Raw genomic sequence first — 16,300 nt, forward strand, 5'->3', positions numbered from 1 at the left:
AGATGCTATTACTTTAAAAAACAGGTTTCAGATTGACTTATTTCATATTTATAAGGAAATCATCTTATAATTGAAAAAGGAATATTGCTCTCTTGATTTTCTGTTGTCTGCATAATTTCTAGGTGCCTTTTCACAAGTAATCAATTCTACAGCACTCCTGACACGGAACTATCAAAAAAAGGCTTTCAAGGAGGGATAGGAAAGCATCTTAACTCCCTAGAGAACTTTAAGCCCAGAGAGATGCCCGTACATCATAGATAGTTTTATAAGACAGCCCTCTTTGAAAATACCCTGCGAAACCAGATGTTCTCCAGGGGGTGGGGTGGGGGGCATTCACAGTTCTGTAATTTAGTGATTTAATTCAAAAAAAGTCATGAATTTATTAATGTATTTTGAGAGTTTTGTTATGGCAGAAGAAGCAAGATAACTAACAGCTCTTGATCTAGACTTTCACATTCCTGAACTACTTAATTTATCTATGTAAAATTGATTATAAACAGTTTACCTAACACTGCTAGGCCAGAAAAAAAAAAAAAAGATTAATGTGTAACCATCAGAGGAGTTATTTAAGAGCCATATTTTAAGGTCTGCTTTGGAAAAAAAAAATCTCTAATGCATAATTAAAGCTATTCATATGATTTTCAGTCTTTGAGAAGAGAAATGCTAAGAATGTAAATGAAAAGCCTGTTTCCTTTATAAATGAAGTCATAAATGTTTGGTCCATTCTTTCAATGGCAAAATGAAACTTGGACAGAACTCCCATAGGAAAAGCTCCAGGGATGATAAATGAACGACCTTTAAGACATAAGGTGAAAGAGCACAGTACTATATATATAAGCATTTTCTGCATTATCATAACTTTAACAATCACCTTTTCTTTTTTTTTTTCTTTTTTTTTTTTTTTGTCTTTTTAGGGCCACGCCTGCGGCATATGAAGGTTCCCAGGCTAGGGGTCTAATTGAAGTTGTAGCTGCCAGCCTACACCACAGCCACAGCAATGTCAGATCCATCCAAGCCATGTCTGTGACCTACACCCATAGCTCACGGCAACGCTGGATCCTTAACCCACTGAGCAAGGCCAGACACCAAATCCACAACCTTGTGGTTCCTAGTCGGATTCGTTTCTGCTGCACCACTATGAGAACTCCAAAACTCACCTTTTCTAAAACACCTAGAGAAAACATCATGTAAACACTGTGGTCCAAGGAAGGAAAAACCAAGATGAAAGAACCCACCTTTCATGAAAGTACTGTGCAATAACAGAATGCTGTTCAATACACACTTAGGGAACTGGGGTAAATTTGTACTGATTACTACATAACAGATTCATTTCTTTTAAAATTAAATCTTGAGTAGACATTTGTTTTGGTTTCTTCTTTCATCTTTATAATTTCCTTTCTTCTGCTGACTTTAGGTCTTTTTTGTTCTTCTTTTTCTAATTCATTTAGGTGGAGGGTTAAGTTGTCAATTTGGGATCTTTCTTCTTTTTTGAGAAAGGCCTGTATTGCTATAAATTTTTGAGTAGACATTTGTAAAATCTTTGCTATGTTAAACAGAAAGTCCAAATGACCAACTAAAACATTGATGGACTGGGATGCTATGTGACATTACTAAATTGTACATGCCTATTCCCAACACAGATACAGGAAAGATCCTTTCCAGGAAAATTCAGATGACAATTATAGTAAATGAATCATAACAAAATCATTTCATCTTATTATTCATATTCTCATATTTCTTCAGAGAAGGAAAGAAAACCATGAAATTTCTTGCTGGTTGGAATACACCCTTTGAAAACTGGGGAAAGGACATACGATGGAAAGTGTGACGGCAAAGGCAGGTTTACTGATGTCTGTGGTGTCATGACATCAAACATCAAACACCATGCTGGGGCATCAGACAGCCCCCAAATCATTCAGGGACTCCTACCTAGTCCCTCACCGCCCAGGCGAAGCAATGCCCATTCAGGGAGGTTCATTCCCTGCTCCCCATCCCCTGCGGAAAGACCTGTGCAAATACACCACCATCCCCAACAAACACTGTGTGATCCTGTGTCCTGCCAAAGGGGGGCCAGGGGCGGGATGGAGGCAGAAACCAGAGACACACGGAATTTACTACTGCTGTTTCCCTCAAATACTTCCTTCCTCTGCTCTAGTTTCTCTTCTGATGAAACGAAATACATTACATATTAACTGATGAAGTCAGGGGTCCACTCATTTCACACACTGGATTCCTTGAACTTTCAGACTAGAACAGGGAGGTCACCAATATTTCATCTTGTGTTGACCCGAAAGAAATTACAGCTCAGATCTGTATATATTATTGACCATACCGCTAAGCAGAGCAACAAAGTTGGCAAATAGTAAGGTTGTAAAAAAAAAAAAAAAAACAAACAAACAAACAGAGAGGGAAAGAATAAACAAACTGAATAAATTCTAGCATCAAGGACTTACAGGATAATGTTTTCTGTGATAACTACCACAGCCTTAAATAAGAGCTTTCTTTAGTCCATTTCTTTAAAAATCGCACTTTGGCTACTTATAAAATAATCATGAAATATTTGTATCATTCACAGTTATCACCACTTAACATTAAAATGACTGATTGCAATGGGAGACAGAAGACAATGAAAAGAATTACTGAATCCAGTGGTCAGTGGCCACCTGAATAAAAGCGAGAATTTTCAAAGTTCACGAGGTTATAAATTAGTCATTGAATGTCATTAGAACCCTTAAACTAGAACCTGGCAAGAACGCTCTACATTTTGATAAAGTTTCTTTTTTATCCTTTAGTCCTATATAAAGGGTTATAATGAGTAATGGGTCTAGAATGTTTTATGTCTGTGCAGACACCATAATGGAAGGCAGAGGGTGACACTGCAGCTCAGCCCCGCTGGATACCTTGAATATTCAGACCAAAAAGCAATGTGACCGATGAGCATGATGATAAGGACAGCAACGCCAGGCGGCTGACATTCTGGAGTACTTACTATGTGCCAGGCACTGTTCTATTGCTTCACATATATTCTTTAATCTTCAAAGCAATCATCTCCACTTTATAGATGTTAGAAAGGCAGTTTAGCACAGTGGTTAAAAGCAAGGATGTGGAAGCCAGACTACCTTGGTTGGATTCCCATCCCTGCCACTTAGCAGCTCATCTGTGAAGGGGCAGTAATTGTATTATCAGCCTTATAGGGTTTGTTGTGAGGTTTAAAGACGTTAATGAAAACAAAGAGCTGAGAAGAGAGCCCAGGGCATTTGAAGTGCTGCCTCAGTGTTAACTCTCCAATACTCTTACAGGAAGGGAACAGGGGGCACAGGAGAGTAGGGTAACCTGACCAAGGTTGCGGGGACAGAGCCAGGAAGAGAACCTGGCAGCCTGGCCCAGGGGGCAACCCTCTTACCCTCACGCATGCTGCCTAACAGGCACTGAAACCCTTTTGTGTGCCAGGATGGCAGACATTTTTAAATACTGCTTCATTTCAACCTCATAACAACTTTCTAATGTCTCCGCTTTACAGAGATGAAAACCAAGCATGCTAGTCACTGCCGAGCACAGTGGAAACACCTTGGTGACAAAGATATGGAGGCCACCCTATGGGAACTTACAGACATAGAGACACTCCAGAACTTGCCTACAGGCCCCAGCTCTGAGGAAGGAGGGCAAGGACACCAACTCCAGACTGTGTGCTCCCTTCACTTTGCCGACACATCACTGAGGAAACAGAGAGCTTTTGAGGCAGAAAAGCTCTTTTTAGTGAGAAAAGGAAGAAAGAAACCAACACATGAGGGGAGAACTAGAGTTTTCTGGTAGGTGGAAACCTGTAAACAAGAAGACCCAGCCTCTGGATTTAGCAACTGGCTTAACCTTTCATAACTCCAAATTTTCAGCAGCCATGGGGCATTTACCCCCTAGTGACATATTTTATCATCTACAGGGAAACAATGAGAAACCAATTCACACTTAACTTGTTTAAAATATACTCTGGAGTGAAGACTACAATCATATGAAATAATAATATGATATACTTACCATGGAGTCTGACTACAAGTGATCAATTAATTATATGCGTATACATCAAATATCAAATTAATATTTTAATGTCAAGTGCATACTTGTATACACTGATGAGCACACACATAATTTATTTCTATTTCTGCCTAAAATATCTGATGGTGAAAACTCTGAAAGTGTTTTTTAAGCTCGCCTTACACAACTTGAACCACTAGTGACTCTACCCAGAGCATGTGTATAGATGGACCTGTAGAATCTAACCAATAAAAGTGGCCCTTTTACTGTGGCAGCACGTCAGGCTAGCTCAGACACATCAGAGGAGGGGACAGCAGCCTAGGCCTACAACACTCACAATGATGCATCCAGTGAACTTACTCATGACTCTCCAACCTAAGTAGAATCTGTTCCTGATCTAATAATTGAATCACTGGTTTCCAGTGGTTTCACGATTTCATTCCTCTACATATCCTAGAAATACAGGTATGTCCCTGTTGCTGAAGAAAGACACAAACTGCATTAAAACTTTAATTAAGACTTTAGTCTACAGAATAAGTTCACAATAAATAAAGAAGAGCAACTTAAACTTAGAAACTAAATAATAAATGGTCCTACCAATAACTTAATGCTTTAAGAAGACCTGGAGAAAGCCATCTCTCCCCAGATTTGCTTGGAAGCCTGAAGTGGAATTTCAGCATGAGTTCGTGGATTGCCGCATTCTGAATATTCCCACAGCCCAACAATTCCAAACAAGTCCTTATGTGAACTTACTAGAACATGACAACCTGTGCAGTCTTGCCTGAAAGAGCTAATTGCAGAGTAACGTGATTACTCTGGCCAGAATCCACAGATTTACAACTTTAAAGGTGAGGTACAAGGGATCAACCAAGCTAAGAATCTGGTTTTTTTATCCAGCTCTATTGAGGAATACTTAATATATAGAAAGTCGCACACATTTAATGAGTCTGATTTTGATGAGCTTGGACCTGCATGATATCATCATACCATCACCCCAATCTTGAGCGGCTGCTCCCTCTGTGAGATCTAGTAGGACACAACAACCCTCCGTGTATAATAAGGGCTCAGAAGGATGTGTCTGCTTCTAGAGGATTCCACCCCTTTGCCCCCGAGGGTAGGGTCTGTCTGACTCTTCTCCCAGGGGAGGTCCATCAACCCACTGCTCTGCATACATCACAATTGATTTCCAAATAGTATACTTTCCTGGACCCACTCCTTTCTCATTCTCACTTATACTAAAATCCGATGACTTGTTTATTCAACATACTTCTCTTTTTAATGCTCACAACTCTCCTATCAGGAAGGTTTACAGATGAATCACCTAAGACTCAAAAAGGTCAAGAAACTGGCTTGAGGTAGCTAAATATTTAGCCATGTCACATAATGTCACATAATAATTTTAGCCATGTCACATAATGTCACCCACATAAGGCTGGGTGTCAAGAGGGTAGGACTCTGAGGGGTGGAGCTGAATGGTTGGGGACTTGCAAAAGAATGCCTTTATGCTACTTATTCTGCTTCTCTCGCTGCTGTCCCCACCACTAATTTTTAAATGCTCTGCATTTATATAAAAAGTTAACAGCTGAGAGCTGTAGGGTGTGTAAAGTTTTTATGCAACCCTAGTACTTGGAGGTCAGTTGCTACTAAAAGCATGTCCATGTCATGAGGTAAATGCTGGGGGCAGGCACAGAAACTGGCAGGTGATGCCCGGCACTGGTCCCAGCTGCTGCACTGTCAGGTGGCTGCTTTTCCTCTGCTGTCTCCAAGGGATGGTCTGCCCAGGGCAGTTTCCCCCAGTTCTTCAATGACTTTGCTTACTTTCTCTGGGCAGTGGAGGTGTCTCTGTACCTGTCCTTCTTCCACGAATCAAACTATAAATATGATTAGCAATTTAGACTTTTCTTGTGAAATAGTGCTTTATAAAAAATAAGTGCCTTATTCCCACAATAGAACTATTTTGCAGAACACAAAAGGTCAGACCTCTACCACCTGCAGACACCTGCACTAGCTGCTCACCACTCTCAGCACAGAAGGGAGAAAGAAGGGGCCGTGGCAGAACTTGTCGCACCTGAGGATCTGGAATGCAGTCAGCCTCTGTCACAGTTTCACGTTTGTCACTGTTGTCTTCGTCTTGTTCAATTGCTTAAAAAAAAAAAAAGACAAAGAGTGATATTAAACCAATGTATCATCATAAGAAAACTGTTTCAGGTCATTTTCTTTTCGGAGGGCAATTTGGCAGGAAAAAATAACATTAGGTAGATTCACAAAATGTAACATCAGTACTACTTTTTAAATTATTTGGATAAAAAGTTTAACTAACAGCACTGGGCACTTTCCATGTACATTATTTCATTTGTTAAATCAATGGCATTGGAGAAATCTGATCTCAATTTTCCTCATCACCTCAACCTACGAGACACAATCATGTCAGTTTGGGGCTTCACCCAAAGAAGCAGAGGTGGAAGCGAAGGCTTCTATCCAGTTCATGTGAGAACAAGATTTTTTTAAGCATAATTTTTTTTCGCTAATAGTTTAGTGTTATATAATGAAGGAAGCACAACATATATATATTTTTTCTTGAAGTATAGTTGACTTACAACTGTTGTGTCAGTTTCTGGTGTACAGCAAAGTGATGCAGATATATATAGATACACGCACACACACACAACTATAATTTTTTTGGATTCTTTTCCATTATAGTTTATTATAAGATACTGAATAAAATTCCCTGTGCTATGTAGTACAACTTTTGTTACTTATCTATTTTATATATAGCCATGTGTATATGCTAATCCCAAACTCCTAATTTATCCCTTCCCTACCCCTTTTCCCCTTTGGTAACCATAGCTTCTTTTCTATTCTGTGAATCTGTTTTAAAAATAAGTTCATTTGTATCACTTTTTAAGATCCCACATATAAATGATATCATATTTGTCCTTAACTTACTTCATATGGTAATAATCTTAGTATGATCATCTCTAGGTCCATTCATATTGCTACAAATGGCTTATGTCATTCTTTTTTATGTCTGAGTAATAGTCCATCACACACACACACACACACACACACACACACACACACACACATCTTCTTTATCCATTCATCTGTCAACACTTAGGTTGCTCCCATGTCTTGAATAATATAAATAATGATATTATGAACACTGGGGTGCATGTATCTTTTGGAATTAGAGTTTCTTTGGACATATGCCCAGGAGTGGGAAGACTACAGGAAGCACAATATTTTATATTTGGATTGCTTAGGACATTGTTACCACAAAATTCCAGACTATAGAGTCTTGAATCCACTTTTTCTCCCATATTTCCCCAGCATCTCCCTATCCACGTCTTAGTCACCTTTTCTAGGTGCAATAACCTCTGACCATGAAGCCCCTGACTCTAGACTCTCCCTAACAAAAAAATACAACAATAAGTGCCCTGCTTTGGCCACTGTATCACCTATCTCATCAAGTCTGAACTTTGTTCATCACTGAAGGTCTTCCTTGAAATCTTCAGCTTCCTCCTCTTCTCCAACTTGACAATGACACTCACCATCAGAATGTACTATACCCAACTCTGATCCAAACTCTGCAACTGCATTCTTTTCCTCCTTGTACAGCTTGCTTTTTCATTCTAACAACTATGTACTTAGCACCAATGAGGCACTGGGATTAGTCTTGTGAACAAGATAGAAAAGGCTCCGACCTCATGAAGGACACATACTAGCTGGGGGGGCACAGCGAACAACTACTGCTCCAACTAGATACAGTAAGAATTGTTAAAATAATAAGGTTTTAAAATACGATGGAATTAAAGATCATGATAAATGGGGAAATGACAGAAAACAATGAGGGGCGGTCACTGTGGAGGGGAGGCCAGTGTCTGTGCTTCTCTGAAGAAGTGATATTTGGACTGAGGACCGAGACTGAAACGAAGCCGCCCACGGCTGGTGAGAGAGAGAGGAGACAAGCCTGGAGAGAGCAGGATCACGGTGAATTCAGGTGTTAACCTGAGAACATGGGGGAGCACTGAGGAATTTTAAATCAGGAAATGCATGATTTGTTGTCAATTTTCAAAAGCCCTTTTTGCCTGCTTTGTGGAGAATACATGTAGGAGGAGCAAGATAGGAAGCAGGGGGACCAGCCAGGCGACCATGGCTATCATCTGGGCTGCAGAAGACCATGGCACAGCCCAGGGGGGTGGCCACGAGCGGAAGAAACAGGATTTGAGCTGTGTTTCTGAGACAAAATAGACAGTTTGCCAATGAACTGAATGAGAGGCGGGGGACTGTGGGGGTTGGGGGAAGGGAGTTGAATGCCAAGAAGCAGTCAAGGTAGAATAGGCAGACCAAGTCATTGCTTGTACCCACCGTACCACTTATTCTTTTTGTCTCCTCCATCAAAACCCCCAAACACAGCAGCCTCCCTGAGAGTGAGGTCACCCACCATACTTGAGGATTTGGTTGGCACTGTTTTGTGTGCTTTTCAATCCTAGGCTCTCTGTGCTGCATTTTTTAAAAAATATCATTTCATGTACCCTTTGCTTTTGTATGCCTTCCATGCCTCTGTGTGATGCTCACTATGGCACCCACCTACAACGGTGCATGCAGGATGAGCTCTGTAAAAATTAACTGAGACGAACAACTGCTCCTCAAGTGACCAAAATGGCACCGCTTGACTACACCTACATATATAAATGACGTCTGTCATAACCATTTATGAAAAAAGAGGGGAGGAAAATTCTTCTGTTAAACTTCACGAATAACTAGAAAAACTCCTACCAGCTGAGCATCTAAAGGCAAGGCAGAAACCACAGAAGTGGGCAGAAGCTTTTCTTCTATTTTCAAACAAAAAATTCCATTCACGCTTATTCAAAAGGGGTTCCTGTTACTACTGTAATAGAATAGAGAGAAACACACGTTTTCTCCAAAAACTAGAGGCAAGAATGCAAAGAGAAAAATTAAATACAAAATGACATCTGATAATTCCACTTAAACTCCAGTGGAGGAGTTCCTGTCGTGGCTCAGTGGTTAACGAATCCGACTAGGAACCATGAGGTTGTGGGTTCAATCCCTGGCCTTGCCCAGTGGGTTAAGGATCCGGTGTTGCCATGAGCTGTGGTGTAGGTTGCAGACAAGGCTCGGATCACTTGTTGCTGTGGCTGTGGCGCAGGCTGACGTCTACAGCTCCGATTCGATCCCTAGCCTGGGAACCTCCATATGCTGTAGAAGCGGCCCAAGAAATGGCAAAAAGACAAAAAGTGCAGTGGACTCTAGCAGTAAGGGACTCCACTAAGCTAACTGAAATAATAAAAGAACTTTTTCCTCATCCTGTAATTTCCCGGAGGGCAATTCAATACCAATGTGGGACAAGGTGCCTGCACGAAGTGCCAACCATACCTTGGCACTTAATTTACGCTTTATTTGAATTTTTGCTCCTTAAAGTTTGGCTTTTGATGAAAATTTAAAAGATGCAATTCTGGAATACTTTTGCCTACTAAATTCATGTTTTTGTTTTTAAAACAACAACGTTCTAGAGTTTGGGCATTTCTTTTTCTCATCTTATTATATAGCAACATACACCATGCAGGACAATGAATAACCATCTCATGATTGAGACTTAACACTATTTTTTGAGATTTAGGCAGAATTCTTCATACATAGAACCAAAGGAAGAAGAGATGAGCAGAGAAGCACACTTGGGATAAAAATTCAGTCCTTTATTTCTAGCTTATCCTCCACAATGATACATTTCTTATCACATCGTTGAAGACCTCAAAATGTGCTGCCTGGAGTTACACTCTGGTTAAAAGAGCAAAGATTAGAAACACAAGTTAAAGGGACGTGACAAAGGTAACTCAGCAATTGATCGCAACGTGGTTGATGAAGAGACACGCAAAGTTCTGGTGGACTCTTAACCTCAGCACCCTAATAATGAAAAAAAAGAGTGGGACCTCTTATACATTATTTTCCGGGAAATGCTAAAGAAATACGATTCCAAGAAGGCCTTTTAGCCAGTAGTTCACATACACCCTTTAGGAACAAAACTTTATTTATCATGACCTTCTGAGGATTTATAATCACCCCCACAAAGTCTCAGGGATGCCCCCAAAAGGGAGTGCCTTACTGACCCTTTAATGTGAAGATTAATGTCAAGGAATCTTTAAGGCGGCAATTTGTCTCTTCAGGCGTCCTTGTAGCGTGGCTCATGTGGTAGAACAAGAGGAAGCAGTTATTTGGGTTTCTGAGCGGAATTCTTTTATCTGATCAGAATAAGAATATGTTGGGATACATTTTCCTACACAAATGTTGATTCTGGGACAGTTCCCTCCAATGGAGCATGACACAGGAATGACAGCTTCTGGGACCAAGGGAGGCTTGCAGCCTTACTCTCTGCCAACACAAACCATCCCCTTATCTTTCAACACACAGAATCTAAAAGCCCAAAATAGTCTTTGAAAATAACTTACAACAAAACTCACAGCACAAGATCTGAAGCGTATACTCTGAATAGTAAACATAAGCACCCCCTTGAGAACTAAGAATATATGTGGATTAATTAGCACTAATTCACACAAGACTACTTAGTTTAATTGTATCTATTTGTAAATTAGCCAAGAGCAATTCAGGAGTTTCTAGCAACAGCCTCTGAGGATTCCCAGGCTTGCCTGGATGTCACTTTCTTGCTGCCTCGGGGACAATAGGTTCTTTCTCCCTGCAACTTACTCGGATGGTTGCTAAGAAAACTCTCCTAGTAACTCTATCAATATTATTAGTAAACACAAAGAGGATTGATGCTCTTTCAGAATGATGCTTATATAATTTTTTTTGGTCTTTTTAGGGCCACACCCATGGCACATGGAAATTCCCAGGCTAGGGGTCAAATCAGAGTTACAGCTGCCAGCCTACATGACAGCCACAGCAACACCAGATCCAACCCATGTCTGAGACCCACAACACAGCTCATGGTAACACTGGATCCTTAATCCACTGAGCAAGGCCAGAGAGCGAACCCATATCCTCATGTGCACTAGTCAGGTTGAGACAAAATGGGAACTCCAATTTCCAATCAATACTGTAAAGGGAAAAGTCAAGCCCACAAATCATTAGGGACAATGATAGCAATGCACTGGGTGACTATAGTTGAGAATGGTCCTTAAAAATCAACCCAACTATTTTTTTTTTTCATTTACAAACCAACCAAAAATCTTATTATAGGCAGAAAATTTAGCACTTCAAGTCCCAATGGCAGAAATCAGCCAAAGTAATTCAATGAGGATCTTGCCAAGAATTAAAGTTTGGACAATAATGCCATTTTTCACCTGTGTGGTCTTTTTACAGAGAGAAAGCTCTTTCATAAAGAGTCTCATGTGATGTTCACACAACCTGAAGAGCTGGGCAGGTAAAAACACACTCGATTTACAGGGAGGTTAAGGAACTTGCCATAATCCTCCCATATAAAATATATGTAACTGTGGAGTTCAAGTCACCCTCAGTCAAGGATAGAGCCGTACAGGCTGGTGAAACTGCGCATCTGCAAACCCATTCATGTGGATCCTGTTTCATTTCATTTCTTTTCCTCCTTCCTTCCTTTATTTCTAAAAAATTAAAAGTCAAAATGCATTGCAACTAGGAAAGCTAAGTATTTTTCACAAATGTGAATTAGATGTGTGCCAGGTCAGGCCCTTTTGGGTGTCCTATAGGTTGTGGACATAAAAATGTTAGGGAAACAGAGAGGTGTTTCCAGGCCACAAGAGGCAGAACCCAGTTCTTCATTCTCTAAATAACCAGCTTCTTTTTGGTACCATTCCTGGAGAAGGATCACAATATTTATCTTAGGAGGCCCCTCAACAAGACTCCATCCACATTCAGCATGGAATGTATCCCCCATGAGAGGGCATGGAATAAGCTTCCAGAAAGATATATTCACTTTTAGTTAGCAACATGTAAACACAAATGTTTCCAAATGCTCAGATCTTTTCTAAGCTTTAAGAAAGAAGGGAAAAAGCAGTTGCAAGCTTCATCTCATCACAAGGTACATTTTTAGTAGTAAAATTTGAAAACTAGTGGTCAATATTCACCATTGAGTCATGCCATATAATATTTTTTACTTTTTAAAGTTTTATCTATTTATTTTTCCATTTTTACGGAAATTTAAGGTGCACGGCAGGATGGTCTGATTTACATTGTGTGGTAAGTGATTATCACCATCTGTTCAGCTAATACCTATCTTCTCTTACGGACACAATAAAAAGAAGAGAAACAAAGGCAAAAGGTTTTTTTTTCATTAAGATGACAATTCTTAAGATTTAGTCTCTTTACAACTTTCCCATATACCACACAGCAATATTAGCTATGGTCATTATATTGTACGTTATATCCCTAGCACTTATTTACCTTCTAATTGGAAGTTTCTATCTTTTGATCACTTTCCTCCATTTCCCTTCCCCCCACACCCTCTGCCTCTGGTAACCACAAGTCTGATCTCTTTTTCTATGAGTTTGGCTTTTCCTATATCCATTCATCCATCGATGGATACTACAGTTGTTTCCATGTCTTGGCTATTGCAAATAATGCTGCTATGAAACAGGGGTGCAAGTATCTTTTCAGGTTAGTGTTTTAATTTCCTTTGGATATATTCCTAGAAGTGGAATTGCTGTATCACATCATAGTTCCATGTATAATTTTTTTAGTCTCCTCCATACTATCTTCTCTAGTGGCTGCAGCAATTGACAATCCCATCACGCCACAGTATTATAATCTGGCCCATCCAGCGCCATTCAAATTTCTCTTTGAAAGCTGACCGATAACCACCCTATCTCTGCCCCAATCAGTTAAGCCTGGTAGCTGAACTTGAAACTGCTGTATTAAAACTCTCTTTTCTGGGTCCGTATCATGTGGAAACCCTCTAAAAATGCAGGTTTCCTGCAGGCTGTCTTTCCTCTCGTTGCCTCTTTCCTTGGTGATCTTATCGGGTCCTAGGGTTTCAACTTTCACTGTTATTCGAGTTATTCCCAGATCTGTGTCTCGGATCTCTGCACTCTTCCCTGAGTTCCAGGCCCGTGTCTCCAGTTACACAGTGAGTACACTCATTTCACAGATCATCATGTGTCTGTTCCATGCAAGATGCTATGACTGCTGTGGTGGCACTCCCTCTGCCCTCAAGAAAGAGTCATCTATTTAATGGGATGCGAGGACACCAAGGTCTGAACCCCATGCATCACACTCACTATATCCTGCAAGCCACTTCCTCCTCCTGGGAAATCGGTATTTTAGTTCAGATAACTGCCACGCATCTTCATATTCTTCTCAGTCCTCACATCCATCTCTCACTAGACCCTGTCACTACTATCTCTTAATCGTTTCTATCCCTCCTGCCTGCCACGGTCATAGCTCATGACCCCGCCACCTCTCACTGGGGCCACTGTCACAGCCTCTAAGCCAGCTTCCCCCTCAACCCATTCTCTACCCAGCTACCCAAGCTCCACTTCCAAATTGCCAGAGATCACACCACGAGGCCTCCCATCCTTTTAGCCTGATGCCCTCTGCCACTTAGAGAACATGACAGTCACACAAGGAGCTCAATACAGATCCAGGTTCCACAGCCCTGCCCCTGCATCCCCAGGGATGGGCAGGTTGAGAGTGTTAACACCTGTGCTCCCTACTCTATCAAACACTGAAGGCCAGGCATTCGGGTTGCACTCTCCCTGGTGAGCCTCCCATTTCTTTGTTTCTAGCCTGGAACAGCCTTGTCTCCACCTTCACCAGGTGAAATTCTTGTCCACTGAGCTCTTCCAGCTCAAACCCCATCCCTATGGTTAGAATCTCCCTGAGTCCACACCCCTGGCCCTCAAAATAAGTCCTTCCCTCCTGGCCTACCAAAGTTCTACTTCTATACAATTATGCTTTTTCATCTCAGCATTTTAAAACTAGCAGCACAAACCTCTGACCTTACTAATCTACATTGTGAGTTCCTCAAAAAAGAGAATCACTTCTAGGAACAGTGCTGCTGAGTATTGGTCTACTGAACTGAACAAAGGTGACCCATTCGGAAACAATTATATAGATATGAAGAGAATAAAATGTCCCACTGTTTGAGGGAGGTGAGATTATGAGAGAGACTTCCAGGAAAAGTAGATTCTGGCAGGTGAATGAGGTGCAGGAAAAAGGCAGTCAAGGTGGAGAATCAGCCTAAACAGACCTAGGGTGGAGAAAAGAACAAGATCTGAGGTGGGACCAAAGAATAGAACAATGTCAAGAAATGCTAAAAAAAAAAAAAAAAAAAAAAAAAAAAAAAAAAAAAAAAAACCAACAGAACAAGGCTGGGAAGAGTTAGTTGGGCTCGGATGTTAGGCTGAGAAACTTGGAGATGATTTAGCAGGAAGTAAGGTGATGTAAGCAAAAGAAATAGCACCAACATTACACTACATATGTACAGCACTCAAGCTCTTCCTGGATTCTAGACACAGCCTCTTCATGTGGATTAATCCATTTAATCTTCTCCATACCCCTCTGGAAGAGGGACTGGCAAGGATGGATTGAAGTGTGTGGCCACTATGGGCAGGTTAATAATTTACTCTTTATGCCAACATGAGTTAAATATCTATTCAGTATTTTCTTAGTAGGGCTAGTGAGAAACTTAGTTTCTCTTCCTAAAAGGCAAATACTACTTCTTGGAATTTAGCATTTCACTTCTTTTAAATTGTCTCATACGGTCATTTTTTTGGTACACTCTTCATTTTTTCCCACACACAATTTTTCCAATACACTGAGTAAAGAGAGGGGTAAATTGTGTACATGGATAAAATCCTGTCGCCCAAATCCAGCCACACCCCATGCAAGATTTGGCTTCAGAATGATCACTCATTGTCAACCAAAAGCTAGTAAGTCTACAGGTCAGTGGGCTGCCTCAGTGCACCTCTCGTGACCTGTTTATGCTCACTGACAAAGGACTCAATGATACTCAGACCCAGCAAGGAGCACCAACAAATTTCTAGTACACATGACCAATTTGCTTGGCCAAAGCAGAATCCATCTACATTTTAGCAGTTACTGAATTCACTTCATATAGAAATCTGAGTTAAATGAGATCATCTGTCTGTTGTCCCAGTGATGTTACAGGGCAGGCAAATGGTGGGCTTTCTCCTTAATCCGATTCCAAATGCTACTGTGATCATCCCTATTTTACAGGTGATAAAACTGAGGCTGAGTGATGCTAAATAGCTTGCCCAGAATTACACAGGAAGTCAGTGGAGGAGAGAGTTAAGTACCCAGGTCTGACCCTTTATCTGCTCCAATAGGCTATGAAGATTTACATTGTTTAAAATGTATTGAATAGGAGTGAGGCTGAAAACAAAGAAAACAAGTTTCTTTCCAATAGCCTAAACAAGAATTGACTTGAATTTCAAACTAGGATTTCAGTCTCTCTGAAAATTAGAGCCATAATGACATACTTTTTTTTTTTTTTTTTTTTTTTGGTCTTTTTAGGGCCCCTCTTGCGGCATATGAAGGTTCCCAGGCTTGGAGTCTAACTGGAGCTACAGCTGCCGGCTTATGCACAGCCACAGCAATGCCAGATCCGAGCCGAATCTGCGACCTACACCACAGCTCACAGCAACGCCAGAGCCATAACCCACTGAGGCCAGGGATCGAACCCACAACTTCAATGTTCCTAGTCGGATTTGTTCCCACTGCGCCACAACGGGAACACTGACATACTTATTTTTATTTTATTTTATTTATTTATTTTTTTTGTCTTTTTTGTTGTTGTTATTATTGTTGCTGTTGCTATTTCTTGGGCCGCTCCCACGGCATATGGAGGTTCCCAGGCTAGGGGTTGAATCGGAGCTGTAGCCACTGGCCTACGCCAGAGCCACAGCAACGCGGGATCCAAGCCGTGTCTGCAACCTACACCACAGCTCTGGGCAACGCCGGATCGTTAACCCACTGAGCAAGGGCAGGGACCGAACCCGCAACCTCATGGTTCCTAGTAGAATTCGTTAACCACTGCACCACGACGGGAACTCCCTGACATACTTATTTTTAAACACTCCTACATGTTCCCCACTCTCCAACTCTCACCACGCCTCCCAGCCCCCAGATTTATACAGAACAGGTAATAATTGTTGCATGAAAAGAAATGCAATGCTTTCACTAACATTTGAATGTAGGTATGCTGATATTCTGGAAAGTCACAGCACTCAGACAACATGATAAATCTGTAATGTGGAAGCTAAAATAGAGGTTGTTGAAAAAAAAACTGCCATCTCTCCCC

At 41.0% G+C, this 16,300-nt stretch overlaps 1 protein-coding gene across 8 annotated transcripts in view; it reads right to left on the minus strand.

Moving 5' to 3' along the window:
• RAPGEF5 (Rap guanine nucleotide exchange factor 5) overlaps window positions 1-16,300 on the minus strand; it is a 274,179-nt gene that overhangs the window by 109,940 nt on the left and 147,939 nt on the right. For all 8 annotated transcript variants that reach the window (XM_021063441.1, XM_005656686.2, XM_005656685.2 and 5 more), the window contains exon 8: window positions 6,098-6,171. In XM_021063441.1, coding sequence (XP_020919100.1) covers window positions 6,098-6,171 — 74 coding nt within the window. The remainder of the gene's footprint in view (window positions 1-6,097; window positions 6,172-16,300) is intronic.

The sequence above is a fragment of the Sus scrofa genome, chromosome 9, assembly GCF_000003025.6.
Source record: "Sus scrofa isolate TJ Tabasco breed Duroc chromosome 9, Sscrofa11.1, whole genome shotgun sequence".
Lineage (NCBI taxonomy): Eukaryota > Metazoa > Chordata > Mammalia > Artiodactyla > Suidae > Sus > Sus scrofa.